The sequence below is a fragment of the Neoarius graeffei genome, chromosome 24, assembly GCF_027579695.1.
Source record: "Neoarius graeffei isolate fNeoGra1 chromosome 24, fNeoGra1.pri, whole genome shotgun sequence".
Classification (NCBI taxonomy): domain Eukaryota; kingdom Metazoa; phylum Chordata; class Actinopteri; order Siluriformes; family Ariidae; genus Neoarius; species Neoarius graeffei.
This window is the reverse complement of record NC_083592.1, coordinates 37,759,568-37,786,315: the sequence shown is the minus strand read 5'-3', so window position 1 is coordinate 37,786,315 and position 26,748 is coordinate 37,759,568. Positions and strand designations below refer to the sequence as shown.

Genomic DNA, 26,748 nt, shown 5'->3' with positions numbered 1-26,748 from the left:
CGGTGAAATTTAGTTCCCTCTGAAATTTGGTCATTGTGATATATATTTATTTCTGTAATATCTCACAAAATATCAGGCCATTGTGTGCCTGGGAAGTTATTTAATTTGAGGAGATTCCCAAGCTGGCAGCACGGTGGTGTAGTGGTCAGCACTGTCGCCTCACAGCAAGAAGGTTCTGGGTTCGAGCCCAGCAGCTGACGAGGGCCTTTCTGTATGGAGTTTACATGCTCTCCCCTTGTCTGTGAGGGTTTCCTTCAGGTGCTCCGGTTTCCCCCACAGTCCAAAGACATGCAGGTTAGGCTAATTGGTGGCTCTAAATTGATCGTAGGTATGAATGGTTGTTTGTCTCTGTTACCCCTTTTCCACCAAATCTGGTTCGGGGCCAGTGCTGGTGTTGGTTCACAACTCGTTCAACTTGCGAGCCAGCTGAGAACCAGTTTGCTTTTCCATAGCTCGTGGTGCTAAGGGAAGCCACGTCATTATGTCGCTGTATACGTCAGTTACGTCACTGTATACGTCAGTTACGTCCCTACGTTTGCATAAACCTTGGCGCGAATATCGAAGCAAAAACAACACGGAAGCAGCAGCAGCAACAACAACAACAATAATAATAATGGATGACTTCACGTTTGTACAGCTGCTGCTTCTCGTCGCTTAAAAATGGTGATCTTTCGCGGTCTTGTTATTGTTGTTGGTCTTAACAACTCTGCCCCCCCGCTGACATAAGTGGTTCTTTCCTCTGGCCCAGCAGAGAGTTGGTGCTAGCCTGGAACCGGTTTTTCTGGCCCCAGAGCCAGTTCTTTGTCAGTGGAAACAGAAAACCCGGTTCCAAACTAAGCACTGGCCCCGAACCAGCCCTGGAACTGCTTTGGTGGAAAAGGGGCATAAGTGTCAGCCCTGTGATGATCTGGTGACTTGTCCAGGGTGTACCCCGCCTCTCGCCCGTAGTCAGCTGGGACAGGCTCCAGCTTGCCTGCGACCCTGTAGAACAGGATAAAGCGGCTACAGATAATGGATGGATGGATTCCTGAGCAAATAATGTGATTCCCTAGCAAATCACTCACTTTGCACAGTCAAGCAGACAGAGGAAGTGCGCATGCACAGGTTTACCTTCTTCTTTTGGGTTTTACAGCAGCTGGTATCCACAGTGTTGTATTACTGCCATCTACAGGTTTACCTTGACTGTGCACTGACAGTTACATCATTCTCTCGCTAAACAAACAGCTTATCACACCGAGCTGCTTGCTGACCACCAATATTTATTAGTTTGGTCCTGCGTTTCCTTTCCTTTGCAACATAACGTCTTTTCTTCTCGCTTTCCATTACTGTCGTCAGTCTTTCACATTTCATTTGCCCACTCACATCCTCCATTCGTCTCTCCTGTTTCAAATTTGTATCCCACAATGCCTTGCGCGAACGGGGAAAGCCCACCACGTGATGCATGACGTAGTATCTTGAATTGGGTCACGGTGAAGCGGGAAAAAAATCAGAATCAGAAATCAGAATTACTTTATTAATCCCCAGAGGGAAATTCAAATTTGCTACCAAGCTCCTGAATCAAAGAAGAAGTAAACATGTCTAAAAATAGAAGATAAAATCGCCTGAAAAAAGAATAAATAAAAATAAAATAAATTTAAATAAGTTCAATAACCTAAGTAAAAGCAAAATGAAGTGATTTTATATACAATGATTCCTATATACATATATTGCACCTGAGTTAAGGATACAGTATACATGGTAAGACAGTGTACCACAGTTATACAGTGGCATTGTACAGCTTGACTGCAACAGGTAGGAATGATTTCCTGTCTCTCAGGTGGTGTTTACATTAGACCGTATCCGTCTCGTTTTCGTTGCGGATGCACTGTCCGTTCACATTAAAATGCCGGGAAACGACTCCACAGGCGGAACAACTTGAATCCGCCAGGGCCCACATATTCAACCCAGTTCGTATCGGATCCGGTGCTGTATAAACATTGAGATACGAGGAAACGCAGTGCTGAGCTCTAGCTGACGTCGTCATTGGACAACGTCACTGTGACATCCACCTTCCTGATTCGCTGGTGTTGTTCATGCCACGTTGGTCATGTGACGCGACTGCTGAAAAACGGCGCGGACTTCACTTCCTGCTATTGTTTCCGCCTTGTATCACCTTTTTGTTTTTCATTAAAGAGTATAAAAGTATGAATATAATGCTTTGCTTTGTCATTCTTAATGTTGTTCATGGTAAGATACAAATACTGCCCATTGTGTAGTTATGATTGTCTTTAGGCTTGCCATCCTTCCACTTGCAAGTGGTGAGTGACTTGCGCATGCCCGATATGCACTGGGATCACACACACACAGTGGCTCAGTCCCGAATCACTGCTCGTACGCTTCACTCGCGCGCTCTGTGAGCTGCGCAGGGCCGGAGTGCGCACCCTCCAGAGGGCACTTGCTGTTCAGGGCGGAGTGATTTGGAGCGCAGCCGCTGAGGAGGAAGCGCTGAGCCGCACTGACACATTTCAACTTACGTGCCATCTAATTAGTCATGTGATTAGCGTATCTGTATTGGCGTTGCTGTGTGCACACGAATCGTGTATTGGTGTTGCTGTGTGCACACGAATCGTTTTAAAAACGTTAATCTGATGATCCACTGATACGGTCTAATGTAAACACCACCTCAGTTGTGCAGCGTGGAAGAATCAGCCATTTACTGAATGTGCTCCTGTGGCTGATCAGCTCCTCATGTAGAGGGTGGGAAGGACAATCTAAGATTGTTTTTATTTTGGACAGGGTCCTTTTCTCCAACACCACTGTCAGAGAGTCCAGTTCCACGCCTACAACATGGCTGGCCTTCCTGATGATCTTATTGAGTCTGTTGGTGTCCTTCACCTTCAAGCCGCTGCCCCAGCAGACGACAGCGTACAAAATAGTAGAGAATTTAGGGCCAAGTGGCCCTAAATTCATTAATTGTTCTTTTTTAAAAAACCTTAATAAAGTTGGAACTCTGTGATTCGAATTCAGTAGCTTTTGGACCACTAAGCAAAAATAATTGGGTGTCAGGGAAAATTCTTTTTATGACCTACACTTGAAAAATCTGAAAGGCGGTCTAGCTTTAAGGTTATGCTTGTATGCAAAAATAAATAAATAAAAATAAAACCGCAAAAACACCCTTTACATTTTAAACATGTAATCATGTAAGCAATAATAGGACACAGTAGCATTTTCACTGAGCTGTGCTCTCTTGGTTCACACAAAATCACTGCAAAATTTCCACTCTGGATCTCCACTTTGAGCATCGACAGAAGGTCAACTTACAGAGAAAATTGAAATAATATCTTTACAGAACTGGGCAGGACCAAAGAAGCAATAATATGCCACAAGAAAAGCTGTTTTAAAGCATAAGATTGATCACCTGCTTTGCACTCGCATGCAGCGTACAAGTAGTTATTGGTGCGGAGGAGTTTGCACTGGCCATAAGTGCCACAGTCGTTGATACATGGGGTCAGATAGGACCGAAGATACACTTCTGCTGTTATATTAGGGCACGCCTCAAACCTGCAAAGGATAACAATACGAACATTAGTATACATTCACTGGACAGTATTGCAGAATACAAACTGCCTCTTGGGACTGTTTTAAGCTTCCTCTGACTTTGATAAAATGTCTATCCTGAAAATAGCTTGGCAACAAGGGAAAATCATTAAAACTAGATGAAAAGTGAGCAAAAGTTAAAAGGCATCTTTCTTTTTTACATGCTCTGAAGCAGCTATAGAGGTAGATATGGAGGTATGTTCCCTAAGGCTTTCAAAGTACAAAAGTCTTTCTTTTGACGAACTGAAATTGTGGTCTCAAACTTTAGATGAACTCTCTGTCTGACTGGCTAATTTGCATTAATGGCTTGAAAGTGCCATAAAAGTTTTAGCATGGTAGCTGTCAACATAGCACTGTATCTGAAAGACTTTAGATGAATGTGTACCAGTACTACTCAATATTCAATGCCATTCACATCCAAAGTATTGTTTGCATCTAAGTTAATGTCTCTGAGGGGAAAAGTGTGGATTGTATGACTTTTTAAATGTGTTTGGATGTGGAGTTGATCTGGATCTGGACTTACCCATGTTCTGTGGAGCGTAGAGATCGGAGGCTGAGGTACCAGGTGCCAGTCTGGGGGTATGGGATCCGCAGCTTGGTAATGTTTGTCGTGGTGTTCACAGACAAAAGGAATCCTGAAATTGACTCTGTTTAGAGGTAAAATTCACGACAGAGGATAAGAAGAGAGAGAAATACTGTATATACACAAACCGATCAGCCATAACATTGTGAGCACTGACACATGAAGTGAATAACATTGATTATCTCATTACAATGGCACCTGTCAAGGGGTGGGATATATTAGGCAGCAAGAGAACAGTCAGTTCTTGAAGTTGTGGTCCAATCCCACAGAAGACCTACTGTAGCACAAACTGCTGAAAAAATTAATGCTGGCTAAAACAGAATGGTGCCACCATTAGCTTTTTTGGCAGTTTGTGCTACAGTAGCTCTTCTGTAGGATTGGACCATATGTTCTAGCCTTCGTGCCCCATGCGAATCATCGAGCTTTTGACACCAATGACCCTGTCGCCGGTTCACCGGTTGTCCTTCCATGGACCACTTTTGGTACGTATTAACCCCTGCATACCGGGAACACCCCACAAGACCTGCCATTTTGGAGATGTTCAGACCCAGATGTCCAGCCATCACAATTTGGCCCTTGTCAGAGTCGCTCAGATCCTTACGCTTGCCCATTTTTCCTGCTTCCAACACATCAACTTCAAGAACTGACTGTTCCCTTGCTGCCTAATATATCCCACCCCTAGACAGGTGCCACTGTGACAACATAATCAATGTAATTCACTTTACCTTTCAGTGTTTTTAATTTTATGGCTACTGTGTGTGTGTGTGTGTGTGTGTGTGTGTGTGTGTGTGTGTGTGTGTGTGTTTTACATTTTTTCAGTTATGACTTTCCTAAATATTCAAAAGGCAAAAATGTTGTAAGCTAAAGAGTTACTTTTCCCCAAATTCAAAGAATAAAAGAGGTCCTTGATGACATTGTATTGTCTATCAGTATTAAATTAGAATTCTTGAGGCAACTTGTGTCTCCTCAAAATGCAGGGGTTAAATATGTGGAGAGTCCTAATTCTTTTATGCTGCCATCATTTTGGGAACAATATGGATTGGTTTGTTTTATTAAACAGAGTTCTCAACATTAATAGAAATGTCGATGTCTCACTATCATAGAGGATATTATTTTATCCACATTCACTGGACATGAGCAATCGTACACTCGAATTGGCTACTCTACTACTAGGATATCAGCTCATATACCATGAGAAGAGAAAAACAAAATGGCGGAGTGTGTTGGTGAACCAACCGAGGATGAAATAAAAACTCTACTCGAAAACAAAATCCCCCAAAAATATAAAAAAGCAATAAAATATGGAATGAAAGTATTTGATGGTAAGAACGTACCTTTTTTTATTTTTCAAGAATTATTACTGTCGCATTTTTCACAAATTGCTACTGTTATTTCGCTGGTTTGTTTACATTCTAAGCGGAAATGATTTTGTCGGATGTTTTGTATAAAGTTTTTATTTATCGAATTTGCAAAAAATAAAATAAAAATGCTCTGTTTCTCAAAATCTAGTGAATGCGGATAGAACGAAACAGTTATTCCATTCAATCTCGTTGTACATGGCTTATAGCCACGTGCCTCATCAGCTATCAGCTCATGTATGACTCGATTTCGTGGAATAACTGTTAATTATATTTGGCTAGTAACTGACAGCTGAATATAGAAATCAGCAGCCCAAAGAAACCAAAGTGTAAATCCTGATTTCAGTATTGAGTCATCTCTGGGTTATTTATTTCCTCATTTATTATTTATTTGCATGACTGGGGCGAAGCACATAGGATGCGTCTCTTACCAGACTCGCACTTGACAGAGGAGTTGTCTTGAAGGGTTAGCGGCATTCCATGATGCAGGCAGCCAAATACAGTTATATTCTCCCTATTCACTGAGGACTTAGGAAAAGATATACATATATATTAAAAAGGAAAGAAAAAAACACATTCATTAATGTTCAATAACAGTAGCATTGGAGAGTCCATACATACGTTACGTTACGAATGCATGCCTTAAGGCTAAATTGGCAAACCTGAATGAATTTGATATTTTCATGTATTTTGCGCAATAATAATAATAATAATAATAATAATAATACAGTGTTAATCTGGAAGCACTGTGGGATGTCGAGGGCAAGTGGGGGAGCATGTGGCAGCATATGCCCTCTGAACGTCTGTAGCCATCTGAAAATAGAGATGTTCATCCCTTGGCACATGAATTATAGAAAAGGCTTGGCACACACACACAGACACACATACACAGAGAGAGAGAGCGAGAGCTAGCAGAGAGTGGCATGTCCTTTTTAGCTAATCACTCTGTTACTCATATGCTGTAGGGCTTTAAGCTGTCTGGATGATATAGTAAAGGATTTTTAATAAACGAGTTCCTTGTGTCGTTGGTAACTGCTGACATATTATATCAAAACAACAAATGATTGACCCTAAAAAAGAAGTTGCTTGTGCCTGATGGCTTGCAAAAAGGCAGGCATTTTTTTAAATCTAGGCTTTTAAACCAACACTGATGAAGGGTTCAGGATCGCTGAGGTACATCCAGATCCAGGTCACGGTTAAAACAAATGTAAAGATAGAGATTTGGGTGTAATTCTTCACTCTGAATATGTCATCTACATCATCTTTAAGCTGACTCAACCTCACATTGCACAGTTCTCAATAGCTGAGTCATCCGTTTGTTGTTTGGTGTTATTACTGTAAAGCTTCATGTACAATAACCTAAAACACAGCATGTTCAAAGGAAAGAAGCTGTATTATACCACAAAGGCGCGGTGTAATTAGACTAGGTTCCTACTTTATGTCAAGCTAAATTACTGGGACTGAAACACGTGCTTCCTTTGAGACATGACGCAAACTTCTGCATCTTTTCAAAATACTGTGCATGCTGCGCCACAGGGCAGCGTAACACACTCAGAGGCAAGCACTATATACTGTCTTCAGCGGACATGAACTCACAGACGCCCATGATTGGCCGATATTGCTTTGATTGACGGGGAGAGAGAGTATACCATTCCTCCCTTCTGTGGCAGCATGGCCAGTTTTGCTTGCTTGACTCCCAGCCGTAGATGGCCGTGGCATCATCGGGATTCGAACTTGTGATCTCAGATAATAGAATGAATTAAACTTTTCTGTTACACCACTTGGAGGCCGCTAAAGACTAAATACTAAACAGTTTTTGCATGTAAAATGTACTACACTTTAGCTACAAAATTCATTTTTACAATTCACTAGGGTTGTTCTTCAAAGTATATAAGATCATCAAAATCTTTGTCGTTTACTTAACAATTATTCGCCAATGGCGAATACAATTGAGCCTGAGATGGAATTGTTTTAGTATAAATACACAGGTGATTATTCATTCATTCATTCATTCATTCATTATCTCTAGCCGCTTTATCCTTCTACAGGGTCGCAGGCAAGCTGGAGCCTATCCCAGCTGACTACGGGCGAAAGGCGGGGTACACCCTGGACAAGTCGCCAGGTCATCACAGGGCTGACACATAGACAGACAACCATTCACACTCACACCTATGGTCAATTTAGAGTCACCAGTTAACCTAACCTGCATGTCTTTGGACTGTGGGGGAAACCGGAGCACCCGGAGGAAACCCACGCGGACACGGGGAGAACATGCAAACTCCGCACAGAAAGGCCCTCGCCGGCCCCGGGGCTCGAACCCAGGACCTTCTTGCTGTGAGGCGACAGCACTAACCACTACACCACCATGCCGCCTCAGGTGATTATTATTTTTTTAATTTAAATCATATTTAAAAAATAATTTATTTCAAACATCAAAAGCGGCATGCAAATGTAATGCATACAGACTTGTGTCACTTATCTATGCCGACTCACATAAAATACTTTGTTTTGAAATAGATAAAATAAATCACAATTCCACCTTACCTTTGAATAGTTTTAGCCCAAACTTTGTAGCATCTTTAGTGCTTTTAGGAACAGCATTTTCTTTTATAATTTATAATTCTTCCTCACTTACGGTGACAAAGCGATTGGCCGCCATTTTGCCGAGTCGCTCGAGGTGATTATCGAGAAATAGTCCAAATTTCTCAACCGATCAGCGCACGATTTCCTATAATCACCTGTGTATTGATACTAAAGCTATTTAATAGTTAGATTGAGTAATCGATTGAGCAGCTCTAGCTTTTCCCACACTTGCATTGATTTAAACAATCAAAATGAGGGGTTTTGTTAGTATTTCCCTCAAGTTTATGCCCACTCTTCTGTGCATGGTTAACAGCTGATTAAATAAATGCAGTACGTTTTACATAATGACATTATATTCTGGAAGAGACTAAGATGATGGCATTCGCTGTTATGAAAATATGAGAAAATTCAATAAGATTTTACAATTAGATATAATAATTGGGTGGCACGGTGGTGTAGCGGTTAGCACGGTTGCCTCACAGCAAGAAGGTTCTGGGTTCGAACCCAGCGGCCGGCGAGGGCCTTTCTGTGTGGAGTTTGCATGTTCTCCCCGTGTCTGTGTGGGTTTCCTCCGGGTGCTCCGGTTTCCCCCACAGTCTAAAGACATGCAGTTAGGTTAACGTGGGGCAGCCTTGGGCTGAAGTGCCCTTGAGCAAGGTACCTGACCCCTGACTGCTCCCTGGGTGCTCTAGTGTGGCTGCCCACTGCTCTGGGTGCGTGCGTGTGTTCACTGCTTCAGATGGGTTAAACACAGAGGATGAATTTCACTGTGCTTGAAGTGTGCATGTGACAAAGGTTTCTTCTTCTTAATTTAAAAAATCAAATCCAGTTAAAAAAAATTTCAACTTCGTAACTATTTCAAGTTTGTTTTCATCTGGTCTTGCTCATGCACTGATTTCATGCTCATAACCAATGCCAAATCAAATATGCGGAACAGATCTGCTATGGTGACTCTGAACGGGAGCAGGCGTATGAAGAAGAAGAAGAAGTCCTGAACTTATACGGCTTGATGAAGCAGCATGCTCCCTCGAATGTATATCCTTCCTCCTTATGTCAATATGTCCACTCTATTCTGGTCCATCTTATTGTTTCACAAGACCTTAAAGGATGGGCGATAACGGGGTGGACACTGTGGCATAAAGTTGGTCATTACACAACAGGTGACCATTTGGATGTTTAAAAAAAAAAACCTGGGTAAATATCATAAGCAACCCAGATAAGTTATCTGGCAGTACAGATAAGTAATGATTTAGCTGGTTAGTGTATTTTACGTTACATTTAATAAACCGATCATGTAGCTTCTGTTTCAGAAAGTGTACACAGAGTAGCTGGAATAAAAGCTGATAATATGTGTGACTGCTATTCACATTCTGATTATATCGCCACATGACACTGATCTGACATTCTCTGACTACATATGTGAATTTTGTAAAGCACTATAATCTCAAACAAAAATATCCAAAGTGCTGTTGTCATTGTATTCATCAGCACATTCATGACAGTTTGCCATTTATCATGTTCTCCATTGATATTGTGCCAAGCATCTGTGTTGATTTGGCCACAGACCAGACACCAATCTAGGAAGTACTCTTTCACAAAATGACTGATGACTAGCAGGTTTGAGCTTAGGGTACTGTTTGGCTGTCATTCAAATCGCCCTCATAATTAACAAGCAACATGAAGTGTTTGCTCCGATTCCAGAGTTGGAAAGACCGCCGGATAATGTCCAAATCGGCCACCAAGTGGAAAAACCACGTTTACCATAACATGCCTCACAGGAGGTTCTGCAAACCACCAAAGCTTATCACAGGCAGGAACCAGTGATTAAAGGAAAACTGAAGGCAATTTTTTTATTATCAAAATTCTATTTATCTCATTTTATTAAATATAGGAATGCATTTCTGACAGCTATTTTGTCACTGCTATAGCAAGTTATGAGTGTTTGAAAAATGCTCTGTAATATATCAGTCCATATGTCAAAGCAATGGCCGTAAACGAGATTCGTCGAGACCTGTGCGAGACATCGTAGGACGGAAGTAAAACGTACAGCGGAAACCAAAGTGACCAACATCTGCCAATGTTGTCAAAAGACGCGCGCGCCCTCTTTCGAATGCTGATGTAATCAAGCCGGAAGTTTTGTTTGTTTTGATAGCAATCAGGAAAGTTTGAAAAAAGTAGGCAGTAATTGTCATTTAAACTTGGTTTTTGTGCAATATTTCGTTTGGAAAACAGTTTTCAAAATGGCGGCACTGACACCTGGCTGACACTTGACATTTTGAAGTCTCGCACAAGTCTCGTGAAGATCGCGCGGATAAGCGACGCCTGCCGTGGACCAAACAAACTAAATTCAACATGGCTAAAAACCGAATAGGCCGATAAGTATAATATTTAATGGCAATTAGTTGCCAATACAGGTCACAATATAAGGTTACTAAAACCGAAAACATAATTGAATAACACGTTAATTAAAAAATAAATCAAGCTTAAAAATGACTTCAGTTCCCCTTTAATGTCCTCTGCTTCTTCATGTTACTTATGTACTTCTGTACCACAGGACAGACACTGGCTGGCTTTGCTGTGTATTTTGAGCATTGGTTTGAAGTCACCCGATTTATGAATAAAGACTACAGGCCAGTGGTTCTCATTGGTGTGTCATGAGGCAAAGTGAAGTGTGCTGTGGGAGTTTGAGGAACCCAATGCATTTTTATTCAGGCTCATCTCATCTCATCTCATTATCTCTAGCCACTTTATCCTGTTCTACAGGGTCGCAGGCAAGCTGGAGCCTATCCCAGCTGACTACGGGCGAAAGGCGGGGTACACCCTGGACAAGTCGCCAGGTCATCACAGGGCTGACACATAGACACAGACAACCATTCACACTCACATTCACACCTACGGTCAATTTAGAGTCACCAATTAGCCTAACCTGCATGTCTTTGGACTGTGGGGGAAACCGGAGCACCCGGAGGAAACCCATGCGGACACGGGGAGAACATACAAACTCCACACAGAAAGGCCCTCGCCGGCCATGGGGCTCGAACCCGGACCTTCTTGCTGTGAGGCGACAGCGCTAACCACTACACCACCGTGCTGCCCTTATTCAGGCTCATGAAATAGTATTTTTAAATACATCCATGACACTGCTTATTAATTAAAAAGGTTTGCAGGTAGTCACTTTTTTACAACCTTTACATTTTTTTTATCTAAATGACCTTTAGTCCCATTCTCAGTTTGATTTCAAAAATAAATTTAGGCCTGAGGAGGAGGATTATTTTTGTAGCAACCAGAAAACGTGGTCACTCTCTAATTATTGTTACTTCCATGTTGCGAGTACAAAGGTTCATGGAACTATTAATGTTTAAATTTTTGCAATGAGCCACCATGGCTGAGACACCTACAGTAATTGATCACCTTCGATTAGTATTCATGACAGGCCTGCATCATGCATCTCGTCTCATCTCATCTCATCTCATCATCTCTAGCCGCTTTATCGTGTTCTACAGGGTCGCAGGCAAGCTGGAGCCTATCTCAGCTGACTACGGGCGAAAGGCGGGGTACACCCTGGACAAGTCGCCAGGTCATCACAGGGCTGACACATAGACACAGACAACCATTCACACTCACATTCACACCTACGGTCAATTTAGAGTCACCAGTTAACCTAACCTGCATGTCTTTGGACTGTGGGGGAAACCGGAGCACCCGGAGGAAACCCACGCGGACACGGGGAGAACATGCAAACTCCACACAGAAAGGCCCTCGCCAGCCACGGGGCTCGAACCCGGACCTTCTTGCTGTGAGGCGACAGCGCTAACCACTACACCACCGTGCCGCCCTGTAGTAAAATAGAACAGGTAATTAATGGAGTAGTGAATGTTTTGTTTTATTTTATTTTAGTATATTGCTGTTCATGATGCTGCACTACACCAATCAGCCATAACATTAAAACCACTGACAGGTGAAGGGAATAACAGTGATTATCTCATTATAATAGCACCTGTCAAGGGGTGGGATATATTAGGCAGCAAGAGAACAGTCAGTTCTGGAAGTTGATGAGTTGGAAGCAGAAAAAATGGGCAAGTGTAAGGATCTGAGCGACTTTGACAAGGGCCAAATTGTGATAGCTGGACAACTGGGTCTGAGCATCTCCAACATGGCACATCTTGTGGGGTGTTCCTGGTATGCAATGGTTAGTACTGACCAAAAGTGGTCCAAGGAAGGACAACCAGTGAACCGGCGACAGGGTCATGGGTATTGAAGGCTCACTGATTCGCATGGAGCACAAAGGTCCAATCCCACAGACGAGCTACTGTAGCACAAACTGCTGAAAAAGTTAATGCTGGCTAAAACAGAAAGATGTCAACATTAACTTTTTCAGCAGTTTGTGCTACAGTAGCTCTTCTGTGGGATTGGACCTTTGTGCTCCATGCGAATCAGTGAGCCTTCAATACCCATGACCCTGTCGCCGGTTCACTGGTTGTCCTTCCTTGGACCACTTTTGGTACGTACCAACCACTGCATACTGGGAACACCCCATAAGATGTACCATTTTGGAGATGCTCAGATCCAGTCATCTATCCATCACAATTTGGCCCTCGTCAAAGTCACTCGGATCCTTATGCATGTTCTTTTTCATATGTTCAATTTTATGATATCCTGTCTGATTTAACTGTCTATTTGATAATTATTTGATAGTCTGCTATAGTACAATATGTGTCAAATCCTGCTAATGAAACCATAGCCTATCATAATGTGTGTGACATTTTTCATAATTGATAACCAGCTCTAAGTGGTGTGCCTTGATTTTCTGGTTAGACATTTGATGTGACTTAGCCTCAAAAAGGTTGAAAAACTCTGCTATACACTACTGAATGCCTGAAGCTAGAATTCACTTTTTTAAATATTTTAACTGAAACTGTGCTGCAGGTGCTTTTGTGTTTGACACGTGCTTTGGTTTTGGCTTCAGTCTTGTCTCTGCCCCCTCATCACTGGTTTATTTCCCATATGTGTGCAGCTGGCGGCATGGTGGTGTAGTGGTTAGCGCTGTCGCCTCACAGCAAGAAGGTCCAGGTTCGAGCCCCGTGGCTGGCGAGGGCCTTTCTGTGTGGAGTTTGCATGTTGTCCGCGTGGGTTTCCTCCAGGTGCTCCGGTTTCCCCCACAGTCCAAAGACATGCAGGTTAGGTTAACTGGTGACTCTAAATTGACCGTAGGTGTGAGTGTGAATGGTTGTCTGTGTCTATGTGTCAGCCCTGTGATGATCTAGCGACTTGTCCAGGGTGTACCCCGCCTTTCGCCCGTAGTCAGCTGGGATAGACTCCAGCTTGCCTGCGACCCTGTAGAACAGGATAAGCGGCTAGAGATAGTGAGATGAGATGAGATGTGTGCAGCTGTTCTTAGTCTTAGCCCTTTATTAGTGTAGTTATATCCTCAAGTTCTTTTGTCTAGAGGCGAAGTCCTGTTCTGTGTCTGTATTAATCCATTTTATACTGACACTAGTCTCTTTGCTGATGGATATTTCTAGTTTAATTTTGACTCCTGCATCGTACCACGACCATGATACTTGGATTGCCCTCAATAAAAAATTTCATAGGCTCTAGATCTACTGTGAAACCAGGATAACATGGTTACTGTCGATGAATGAATGAGTGCATAATTATCAGCTTCAAAAAACAGCTGCATCACCTGTATCAAACTAGTGATGGATGAGATTTCTAAATGGACTAAATAAGAGTGACTAACCCTAAAATGTAACCATGTCCATTTCTGTATCTTTCCTTGTCATGCTTCAAATCTTATAGACGTGATGTACCAGATTATATCTGATTAATGATGACAAAAGCCCTTCATGGCTCATCAGAGGACAGCGAAAGACACAGTGATGATCTTCCATTTATCATTGTATATGGGGAGATCCAGATTCATTAGGCCCTAGACATTTACACAATCCTTTTAGGTGCACTTTCCACTTGTTAAGTCCACAAGACATTAGATAAATCAAAATCGACCATAATGAATGGAACAGATATTTTCTTATGATATTATAATTCCCCATATTCCCCAGAAGCTTTGCTTCAGTGGAAGGATTTTCTGTTGTTAGATCAAGATGTCGACACTATACTGTTCTGTTCTGTTCATTCCCGTAACCACATTGCGGTCGTAGGGAGGCATGAGAGATGCTGACATAGTCACTCATTTCTCATGTCTTTTCTCTGGGCTTGGATTGCTTGGTGGCGCCCATCTCCTCTCCAAGCATATTCACACCTGCCGGTCAATTTAGAGCCATCAATTAGCCTAACCTGCATGTCTTTGGACTGTGGGAAAAACCGGAGCACCCGGAGGAAACCCACGCAGATACAGGGAGAGCATGCAAACTCCACACAGAAAGGCCCTCGCCGGCCGCTGGGCCCGAACCCAGGACCTTCTTGCTGTGAGGTGACAGAGCTAACCACTACACCACTGTGCCGCCCGACACTATACAGTACCAATCAAAAGTTTGGACACACCTTCTAATTCAATGTTTTTGCTTTATTTTTATTAATTGAAACACTTCATGTCTTAAAGTAATGATGGATGTCATTTCTCTTTACTTGTTCAGTTTTTGACATAATATGGATTACTACAGTTGTGGAATAGGGCTATTTGCCATATTTTTATAATTTACTATTTAATGTTTGATCTCAAATGCATTAAGAAGGCAAGACATTGCACGAATTAATTTTTGGCGAGACACCTGTGAATTGAAAAGCATTCCAGGTGATGACCTCATGAAGCTGGTTAAGATAATGCCAGTAGTGCGCAAAGCATCATCAAGGTAAACGCTGGCTACTTTGAAAAATCTAAAATATGAAACATTTTTGTTTGTTTTTATTTATTTATTTCTACACTTTTTTGTTTACCACATAATTCCATTTATGTTCCAAATGTTATTTCATAGTTTTGATATCTTCAGTGTAGAAAATAGTCAAAATACAGAAAAACCTACGAATGAGTTGGGGTCTACAGACTTTGATGTCAAGGGGAAGTGCTTATTGGCCCTGGGGAAAACAAAATAATTAAAAATTAACAGAACTAACAGAACAGAATTCAAAATGAATGTGGTGTAGTGGTTAGCACCGTTGCCTCACAGCAAGAAGGTCCGGGGTCGAGCCCAGCAGCCGAAGGGGGCCTTCCTGTGTGGAGTTTGCATGTTCTCCCCGTGTCTGTGTGGGTTTCCTCCAGGTGCTCCGGTTTCCCCCACAGTCCAAAGACATGCAGTTAGGTTAACATGGGCCTGAGGTTGGACTGAAGTGCCCTTGAGCAAGGCCCCTAACCCCCGACTGCTCCCCGGGCGCTGTAGCATAGCTGCCCACTGCTCTGGGTATGTGTGTGTGTGTGTGCTCATTGCTCACTTGTGTGTGTGCATGTGTGTGTTCACTGCTTCAGATGGGTTAAAATTCAGAGGTTAAACTTCACTGTGTGCTTAAGTCTGTGTATGTGTGACAAATAAAGGCTTCTTGGCTTGGCGTCTTCAAAATTTCCACCAATTTCATGATTCATTTTCACCATTTAATCACTTTTGTTACTTATGATAATTAAATATCTGTGAAAGATAACACACTAAAGCCTGGTTTACTGAAGATTTGAGTGTGTATGTGTCAAAGGATAAGAATTGTGTACAGTTGTAGGGCAAGTTTATGCATTAACTAAATCATCCACAATCTGATGATGATGATGATGATGATGATGATGATGACGATGATGAGTAAACAGTCCCAAATAAAACAGAAAACCTACATCCACCACAAAGGGGAAAAATCAGATTCCACTGGCAAGACTGGTGCTTGGAGAGTGTGTGTGTGCGTGTGTGTGTGTGTGTGTGTGCATTCAGAAGGCAGTGGTTCATTAGCGCTGGAGGCATGTCTTGGGTGAGTGATGAGACTGTGGTGTAAAACCATGTGCAAACTTGCATAAAAACATGCAAGGTGATTTCCTTAGTCTACAGAGGATTGCAGCTTTTATATAAGCACAATAACACATGTCTGCTTTGTGTGCTTGGCTTAATGAATATGCATTTTGGAGTGTTTGTACTGAAATGTGCAAAATACAGGGTGGAGTCAATGCAAATCGATCAATTTAGCACCCACAGTGTGACTTATTGAACCTTAAAATCAATTCAGAGACAGTGTGTACCATTTATGTGCACAAATTTGTACAACTGAGCAGCAGGTTTTACATTTGCAAAAGTCCATTTCCTCAAGTTGGGGGGGGGAAAAAAATATATATATATATATATATATATCTCATCTCATTATCTCTAGCCGCTTTATCCTTCTACAGGGTCGCAGGCAAGCTGGAGCCTATCCCAGCTGACTACGGGCGAAAGGCGGGGTACACCCTGGACAAGTCGCCAGGTCATCACAGGGCTGACACATAGACACAGACAACCATTCACACTCACATTCACACCTACGGTCAATTTAGAGTCACCAGTTAACCTAACCTGCATGTCTTTGGACTGTGGGGGAAACCGGAGCACCCGGAGGAAACCCACGCGGACACGGGGAGAACATGCAAACTCCACACAGAAAGGCCCTCGCCGGCTCGAACCCAGGACCTTCTTGCTGTGAGGCGACAGCACTAACCACTACACCACCGTGCCGCCATATATATATATATATATATATATATATATATATATACACACAGTGGTGCTTGAAAGTTTGTGAACCCTTTAGAATTTTCTATATTTCTGCATAAATATGCCCTAAAACATCATCAGATTTTCACACAAGTCCTAAAAGTAGATAAAAAGAACCCAGTTAAACAAATGAGACAAAAATATTATACTTGGTCATTTATGGGTGGCGCGGTGGTGTAGTGGTTAGCACAGTCACCTCACAGCAAGAAGGTTTTGGGTTGGAACCCAACGGCCGGCGAAGGCCTTTCTGCGTGGAGTTTGCATGTTCTCCCCGTGTCTGTGTGGGTTTCCTCCAGGTGCTCCGGTTTCCCCCAAAGACATGCGGTTAGGTTAATATGGGACGGCCTTGGGCTGAGGTGCCCTTGAGCGAGGCACCTAACTCCCAACTGCTCCCCGGGCGCTGTTAGTATGGCTGCCCACTGCTCTGGGTATGTGTGTGTGCGCTCATTGTGCATGTGTGTGTTCACTGCTGTACATGGGTTAAATGTAGAGAGGAAATTTCCCAAGTGTGTGATGAATAAAGTTGTGCTTTCTTTCTTTACTTTTTTCTTTATTTGTTGAGGAAAATGATCCAATATTACATATCTGTGAGTGGCAAAAGTATGTGAACCTTTGCTTTCAGTATCTGGTGTGAGCCCCTTGTGCAGCAATAACTGCAACTAAACGTGTCCGGTAACTGTTGATCAGTCCTGCACACCGGCTTGGAGGAATTTTAGCCCATTCCTCCATACAGAACAGCTTCAACTCAATATACTCACAGTTAATAAACTATATGGTTTTGAATGGTGATGTTGGTTTTAATTTGAAATAAAATGATGAAAGAAATAATACAGATAAAACTAAATCTTCGATGTGAATACTCTATTCAGAATTTAGCAAAAATTCTGCGAATTTGTGGAAAAATGGCGGCTTGATCTGGGACATGATAAATGGTTGACTACATCGCATTCCCTTAAAAAGGCTGTAGTCCACTGAAAAGTCTACAGTTATCACGAATTGTATTTTAAGTTGTAACTTTATACACCTAAGGATTGGTGCGCTCACAGAATAATCATAATCGTAATAAAACATCATGCAAAATATTTCATCACCATTGTAACTCCATTTTCCGCAGACCCAAACCCAATACGATCGTGTGTTTTGATCTAAACGGAAAGCCTCAGGTTCAAGGTCACGACCTCACCAAAAGCAGTAACTTAAAATCACTACGCCATATAAAAATTTAGTTATAAATCTGCGAGTTTGTTTTTTAAAATGAAAGCTGAAAGTTAGCTATAGAATATGTTTCTTACAGAATATGTTACGATGGTAGCTGGTCTTGTATGAATTTCTGAGCTATAAAATGAGTTGTGGTCTATTTTTTACCGTAGCGTGTTATTCGTGTGCGGGGAAGGACACACATTAACAATTTGCATGTGTAGAATGGAATTTTCCACTCCAACAGTTAGAAGTTGATCGTGCTTCCATTTGCGGTCTTTCTGTTACGCGAGTGATCTGTTCAGACGTTATCACTGAAAAGGTGAGTTGACAGTTTTATTTTGTTTTAGTCTTGCAGTATAAGGCAATAGAATGTTTCTTTTCCATCTTACTTTCATATTTCGTAGTGTTTGTGTATTTCTGGCCAATATTTTGCAACCATGGTCAATTTAGATAGAACTTCTGATAGAATCTACGGCCAGTCATTTTGCCCCGCCCCTGCCTCGCGCTCCGTCCGGTGCGATAGTGATGTCCCATTGCTCGCGTGCCGCAGCAGAGACCCGCGCGACCTTCAGCCGGTACAGTCGCTGTTCTTTTACCACCGCCGTTATTCTCATCTTTCCGGTGTGTTCTTGATTTTCCCATTGTGTCCTATTGTCCTATTTCGCCATATCAAATACCCAAAATGTATCATATTATTCATATTTAAGTGAATAATCAATTCAGTCATCATAACTTGGCATTTTTAACCCAAGCAATCAAAAAGAGGAAATTTATTCAATATTTTCACTCATCTGTGAAGGAGGGGCTTTAATTCTTCATGATGTAGTTATTTTATATGTAAATCACTTTTACAAAAGCATTTGAATTGTAATCAAAAACATTTTCCACAGTGGAGGCCAGATAAAGCAAGATACTATCTTCATTCTTATTAAACATGACAAAAGAAACATTGAGTGTTAGGTAAATGCAAAAAAAAAAAGTAAAATTAGAAAATGTATTTTTTGACCATAATGTCCCAAATGAGAGACCAGTTTCTGAGACGCACCCATATATATATATATATATATATATATATATATATATATATATATACCTCTCCTAGAACTGCCACCTTATTGTGGTGGAGGGGTTTGTGTGCTTGAATGATCCTAGGAGCTATGTTGTCGGGGGCATTATGCCCCTGTCAGGGTTTCCCAAGGCAGACAGGTCCTAGGTGACAGGCCAGACTAAGAGCAGTTCACCAAAACCCCTATGGAGAAAAATCCGAGGACCGTGACGTCGCCCGGGATGACGCAGCCGGGGCCCCACCCTGGAGCCAGGCCCGGGGTTGGGGCTCGTATGCGAGCGCTTGGTGGCCGGGCCTTTGCCCATGGGGCCCGGCCGGGCTCAGCCCGAAGAGGTGACGTGGGCCCGACCTCCTGTGGGTTCACCACCCACAGAGGTAGCAGTAGGGGACTGGTGCAATGTGGATTGGGTGGCAGTCGAAGGCAGGGGCCTCGACGACCTGATCCCCGGACACAGCGGCTGGCTGTTGGGACATGGAATGTCACTTTGCCTGGGGGGAAAGAGCCTGAGCTTGTGCGGGAGGTTGAGAGGTACCGGCTAGAGATAGTCGGGCTCACCTCCACGCACAGCTTGGGCTCTGGAACCCAGCTCCTCGAGAGGGGCTGGACTCTCCACTTCTCTGGAGTCACCCGTGGTGAGCGGCGGCGGGCTGGTGTGGGCTTGCTTATAGCTCCCCAGCTCAGCCGCCATGTGTTGGAGTTTACCCCAGTGAACGAGAGGGTCGCCTCTCTGCGCCTTCGGATTGGGGAGAGGGCTCTTGCTGTTGTTTGTGCCTACGGCCCAAATAGCAGTATAGAGTATCCGGCCTTCTTGGAGTCCCTGGGAGAGGTACTGAGGAGTGCTCAGACTGGGGACTCCATTGTGTTACTGGGGGACTTCAATGCTCACGTGGGAGATGACAGTGACACCTGGAGGGGCGTGGTTGGGAGGAACGGCCTCCCCGATCTGAACCCAAGTGGTGTTTTGTTATTGGACTTCTGTGCTAGTCACAGTTTGTCCATAACGAACACCATGTTCGAGCATAGGGGTGTCCATAAGTGCACGTGGCACCAGGACACCTTAGGTCGGAGGTCAATGATAGACTTTGTAGTCGTTTCATCTGATCTCCGGCCCTATGTCTTGGACACTCGGGTGAAGAGAGGGGCTGAGCTGTCAACTGATCACCACCTGGTGGTGAGTTGGATCCGCTGGCGGAGGAGGAAGCTGGACAGACCTGGCAGGCCCAAACGTATGGTGAGGGTCTGCTGGGAACGTCTGGCCGAGCACTCTGTCGGGGAGGTCTTTAACTCCCACCTCCGGGAGAGCTTTTCCCAGCTTCCGAGGGAGGCGGGGGACATTGAGTCTGAGTGGACCATGTTCTCTACCTCCATTGTGGACGCAGCTGTTCGGAGCTGTGGCCGCAAGGTCTCCGGTGCCTGTCGTGGCGGCAATCCCCGAACCCGGTGGTGGACACCAGAAGTAAGGGATGCCGTCAAGCTGAAGAAGGAGTCCTATCGGGCCATGTTAACCTCTAGGACTCCCGAGGCAGCTGACGGGTATCGGCAGGCCAGGCGTGCTGCAGCTCGGGCAGTTGCGGAGGCAAAAACTCGGAACTGGGAGGAGTTCGGGGAGGCCATGGAGAAGGACTATCGGTCGGCCTCGAAGAAATTCTGGCAAACCGTCCGGCGCCTCAGGAGGGGGAAGCAGTACTCTGCCAACACTGTTTACAGTGCGGGTGGGGAGCTGTTGACCTCGACTGGGGACATTGTCGGGCGGTGGAAGGAATACTTTGAGGATCTCCTCAATCCCACCGTCATGTCTTCCACTGAGGAGACTGAGGCTGATGACTCAGAGGTGGACTCGTCCATTACCCAAGCCGAAGTCACTGAGGTGGTTTGCAAGCTCCTCGGTGGCAAGGCACCGGGGGTGGATGAGATCCGCCCTGAGTATCTCAAGTCTCTGGATGTTGTGGGGCTGTCTTGGTTGACACGCCTCTGCAACATCGCGTGGCGGTCAGGGACAGTGCCTCTGGAGTGGCAGACTGGGGTGGTGGTCCCTCTTTTTAAGAAAGGGGACCGGAGAGTGTGCTCCAATTATAGGGGAATCACACTTCTCAGCCTCCCAGGGAAGGTTTACTCCAGGGTACTGGAGAGGAGAATTCGACCAATAGTCGAACCTCGGATCCAGGAGGAACAATGCGGTTTTCGTCCTGGTCACGGAACACTGGACCAGCTCTATACCCTTCATACGGTGCTCGAGGGTTCATGGGAGTTTGCCCAACCAGTCCACATGTGCTTTGTGGATCTGGAGAAGGCATTCGACCGTGTCCCCCGTAGTATTCTGTGGGGGGTGCTTCGGGAGTATGGGGTTCGGGGCTCTTTGCTAAGGGCTGTCCGGTCCCTGTACGAACGGAGCAGGAGTCTGGTTCGCATTGCCGGCAGTAAGTCAGACCTGTTCCCAGTGCATGTTGGACTCCGGCAGGGCTGCCCTTTGTCACCGGTTCTGTTCATAATTATTATGGACAGAATTTCTGGGCGCAGCCAGGGGCCAGAAGGAATCCTGTTTGGGAACCACAGGATTTCATCTCTGCTTTTTGCGGATGATGTTGTCCTGTTGGCTTCTTCAAACCAGGACCTTCAGCATGCACTGGGGCGGTTTGCAGTCAAGTGTGAAGCGGCTGGGATGAGAATCAGCACCTCCAAGTCCGAGGCCATGGTTCTCGACCGGAAAAGGGTGGCTTGCCCTCTCCAGGTTGGTGGAGAAGTTCTGCCTCAAGTGGAGGAGTTTAAGTATCTCGGGATCTTGTTCACGAGTGAGGGAAGGATGGAGCGTGAGATCGACAGGCGGATCGGTGATGCGGTCGCTTTACCGGTCCGTTGTGGTGAAGAAGGAGCTGAGCCAAAAGGCGAAGCTCTCAATTTACCGGTCGATCTACGTTCCGACTCTCACCTATGGTCATGAGCTTTGGGTAATGACCGAAAGGACAAGATCGCGGATACAAGCGGCCGAAATGAGTTTCCTTCGCAGGGTGGCTGGGCGCTCCCTTAGAGATAGGGTGAGAAGCACAGTCACTCGGGAGGAGCTCGGAGTAGAGCCGCTGCTGCTCCACATCAAGAGGAATCAGCTGAGGTGGCTCGGGCATCTTTTTCGGATGCCTCCTGGACGCCTCCCTGGGGAGGTGTTCCAGGCATGTCCCCCCGGGAGGAGGCCCCGGGGAAGACCCAGGACACGCTGGAGGGACTATGTCTCTCGGCTGGCCTGGGAACGCCTCGGTGTTCTTCCCGAGGAGCTGGCCGAGGTGTCTGGGGAAAGGGAAGTTTGGGCTTCCCTGCTTAGACTGCTGCCTCCGCGACCCGGTCCCGGATAAAGCGGAAGAAGACGAGACGATATATATATATATATATATATATATATATATATATATATATATATATATATATAAAACTATTTGGTAGTCTTAAAAATGGGCAAGTTAATCTAGATTATGCCTTAGTACATTTAAAATAATCAAAAAGTTTCTTAAAATGATGCATAACTATTACCACAGCAAAGGTCTCATACTGTATATGCTATTCATGACACGTTCATGTCTCTGCATTTTCATTCACAAGTATCTTATTAACAAAACACACACTTATTTTTTACATATTTTAAAAACTTTTTTAAAACAAATCTCACTCCCTTTAATTAGTGATATTCTACATGTACAATTATGTCAAGTTTTAGTTTTGGTTTTACTCCTGAAGGTGGCCCTTAGATCTAAACTCGCTGCAGACATCAAGAAGAAGTAGCACAGACACAAACCTAATTTACATGTTGTTTCCAACCCCTACTTTGCACTTGACATAATTCATGCAATTACTGTAAATCACCAGCAGCATACCCACTTTTTCCCTGTGCAATTTATCCAAATTAACTTTTGTTATATGAGATCTTAGTAAATCAGAGCCTTTAATACGAAAGTGTTAATCACTATTCGTTGTAGGAGTGCTCTGTTGTTCTTCTATGTATTGAAAACTGAGTCTGACTCATGCCATCTCCTCTGTCTCAAATGTCCTGGTCGGAGCCCTATTCTTAATCCTCAGTTTTCGTCTTGAAGGACATAATTATCATGAGAGCATCAGGCTCTTGGGTCCTGCAGCAGAAACCTAAGACCTCATGCAGCTTAGGCTGTAAAGTTTGGCTTCAAACTGTCCACAAGAGCCACTCAAAGCACTCGGGGGGAACATTTTCATTCCCTTCCCACACATACAGGCATGTCGACTTATCTTCAGAGACAATTGTCTCTCTCATGTTTTGTCTCTCTCTCTCCCTCTCAGCCTTGCACTCAAAGGCAAGGGCCTTTTTTTTGCCTTTGCTACAGCTCATTAGCCCCTCTCCACCCTTGTGGCATTCTGTCTAGCACAAATGGCTGTTGGAGGACAAATCTAATGCCTAGTGGGGCAATATATTTGTGTATGAGTGTGTGTGGGATTCCACATATTGATATTAGCACGTAAGATAGTCAGGTCAGGGTTAAATACTCTCTTTACATTTTACATTAGTTCACAAAGTGAACAAAAGCTTTAGGAGATTTTATCTGATGAATTGAAATGAAAAGGAATGGTAAAGCCAGAGCAACAGTCAAATCTGTCTCAGATTTGTTCAGTGATGTTCAAGATAGATCAGAGTGAGCCCAAGACATGAGCAATTCAGGCTCACACTGATCTAGCAGTGATTCAATAATATACAGGATATCATTGAATCATTAGCATTCATTGGTATATAGTGAAATATATTGATATCCAGTGATCATAAAATATTGCTTTCAATGAAGAACACCAGCTCTATCAAGCTCAAAATATGATTTATTAGGAATGATGGTAATGTCAGGATATAATGCAACGTATCTGTATCTTCTGTTTCGTGCTTGTATTTGTATTTCAATCTGGATGTGGACTTTTTTCTGGCTTTGACAGTTTCTCATCACTCCAGTTCAAAATCTAAACTACACATGTGCAGGGAACTGTTTTTTTATGCCTCCACCACCGTAAGGTGCAGGAGGCATTATGTTTTCGGGTTGTCCGTCTGTCCGTGCGTGCGTCCGTGCGTGCGTGTGTCCGTCCCGAAACCTTGTGAACGCGATATCTCAAAGGCTAATGAAAGGAATTTCACCAAACTTTCACCATTCGTGTGGTTTGGGACAAACATGAACTGATTAGATTTTGAGATCAAAAGGTCTAAGGTCAAGGTCACTGTGAGGTCAAATGTCTGTCCAAAAACCTTGTGAACACTATCTCCAAGGCTAATACAAGTAATTTCACCAGGTCAAGATTACTGTGAGGTCAAATGTCCATCCCCAAATCACAACTTAATAAGGCGTGTAGTCTACCGGGCGGCGGAGGCACCCCCATCGACGCCACTGGCGTCGAGTTCTATCTTTTTTTTTTGAAACACCACTTGTACATCTATAATTTTTTTATCTTTATTTTTATTTGTGTTCATGAACATGGTTTTCCGCTGTCTTCTGAGCTTCATGTATAACTTTGTTTGGATGTTTCTGTCAAGCTTCCTATTAACAACAACAACTTAAACGGCACTCGGCTGACTGCATACCTCCACCAAGCCACATATCAGAATACCCAGATGTTTACATACATATTTGGATTTGCATCAAAATGTAATCAATTGTTCCTTGGCTCATTGCTCAACTTTCCTGATAATATTTCATCCAAATCCATTCACAAAGTTTTGAGTTACATTGGGAACAGACAAAAAACAAAACAAACAAACAAACAAACAAACAAACAAACAGAGGTGAAAATATAACCTCCTCCTACAAAGTTGGCAGAGGTAATAATAATAATAATAATAATAATACACTAAGTAACTTTAAAAACGCACAATGGAATTCAACATGATATCACTTTAGATCCATGCATATATTTGAAATTTATGATATCGTATGTAATGCACACACATCTTGAAACATCGATAAAGGACATTTATTGTCAAACTCAAGAATTAATTCACAATAAAAAAAATTCAAAGTGACAGTTGGTCCATGTTCACGAAATTACAGGTTCAGTATCGTGTATGACCTCTGTTTGCTTGCAACAAGGCGTTCACTCTTCGTGGCATAGACCTTATCAGACCATTGATCTGCCTCTGTGGGATCGCCTGCCATGCTTCCTGAAGTGCTGTACGCAGCGTCGTGACTCGAGGCTGACCAGGGCGTGGACGATCCCTGGTGCTCCCTGTCTGTCTGTAATGCTGACTCAAACGGGAAATGGTCGAATGATGAACACCGAAGTGCCGGGCGACCTCTGTCTGTGTACTTCCGGCACGCAACATCCTGATGGCCTGTTCACGTTGATTTTGGCTTAGGCGTGGCATCTTCAATAATGACAATTTTCCCATCATTTCCCCCGGGTATTTATAGGCAAGATTGTGTGTGTACAGTGTATACAAAATTTGTTTGAAAATTAAAGCCTGTCCATGTCACTGACTACCCGAGTCATATTGTACGTTATTGAGTACAACTCCCTTAAATTCTGATTTGAGCACAGATTTGGAACTTATTCGGGCGGAACAAAGTTATTTTTCCATTGTGATATATTTCTTTTCTTCTTGAGATAAACTCAGCACGAATTCAGCAAGTTTTATCAATGTGCGTTTTTAAAGTTACTTAGTGTCTCATCTCATCTCATCTCATTATCTCTAGCCGCTTTATCCTTCTACAGGGTCGCATGCAAGCTGGAGCCTATCCCAGCTGACTACGGGCGAAAGGCGGGGTACACCCTGGACAAGTCGCCAGGTCATCACAGGGCTGACACATAGACACAGACAACCATTCACACTCACATTCACACCTACGGTCAATTTAGAGTCACCAGTTAACCTAACCTGCATGTCTTTGGACTGTGGGGGAAACCGGAGCACCCGGAGGAAACCCACGCGGACACGGGGAGAACATGCAAACTCCGCACAGAAAGGCCCTCGCCGGCCCCAGGGCTCGAACCCAGGACCTTCTTGCTGTGAGGCGACAGCGCTAACCACTACACCACCGTGCCGCCCCGTTACTTAGTGTAATAATAATTATTATTATTCACCACATATTCATATGTATTTATATCTTTTCAGAAGACACGATCTGTTCAATCAGAATAATAGATTCACATTCAATTGCATCCTTACTCTTAAGCAAGCTTTGGATCGGAATATAACTAACTACAGGCAAGTTATATTTACTGTATAAACCAGAACGTCAAGGATGTAGTAGCTCATCTGGCCTGCCATCAAAACGACCATGACTACCAAAACATTAAACAAAACTGAAATGTGATAATGTGAGAGAGGACCGACCTCCACGACAAACTGTTTACAACAGGAAAATCAACAAAGGACTAAAATTTGTTCCCCGAGCGAAGAACGACCCAAAACATCAATCAAAACTGAATTCGCATGATAAATGAGAGACAAGATGTATTAAGAAGGTAAGAAATTGTACTAATTAACTTTTGAGGAGACATACCTGTTAATTGAAAAGCATTCCAGGTGACTACCTCATGAAGCTGGTTAAGATAATGCCAGTAGTGTGCAAAGCATCATCAAGGTAAATGGTGAATACTTTGAAAAATCTAAAATATGAAACATTTGGGGGGGGTTTCTTGTTGTTTGTTTGTTTGTATTTACACTTTTTTGTTTATCACATGGGGCGGCACGGTGGTGTAGTGGTTAGCATTGT

The 26,748-nt window shown here is 43.6% G+C and overlaps 1 protein-coding gene across 1 annotated transcript in view; it reads right to left on the bottom strand.

Annotated features, from left to right (window-relative positions):
* tmem8b (transmembrane protein 8B) overlaps positions 1-26,748 on the bottom strand; it is a 271,726-nt gene that overhangs the window by 33,678 nt on the left and 211,300 nt on the right. Inside the window, exons 7-9 of the mRNA XM_060907134.1 lie at positions 5,949-6,045; positions 4,100-4,223; positions 3,398-3,540 (exon numbers count right to left, since the gene is read on the bottom strand). Of these exons, the coding sequence (XP_060763117.1) occupies positions 3,398-3,540; positions 4,100-4,223; positions 5,949-6,045 (364 nt within the window). The remainder of the gene's footprint in view (positions 1-3,397; positions 3,541-4,099; positions 4,224-5,948; positions 6,046-26,748) is intronic.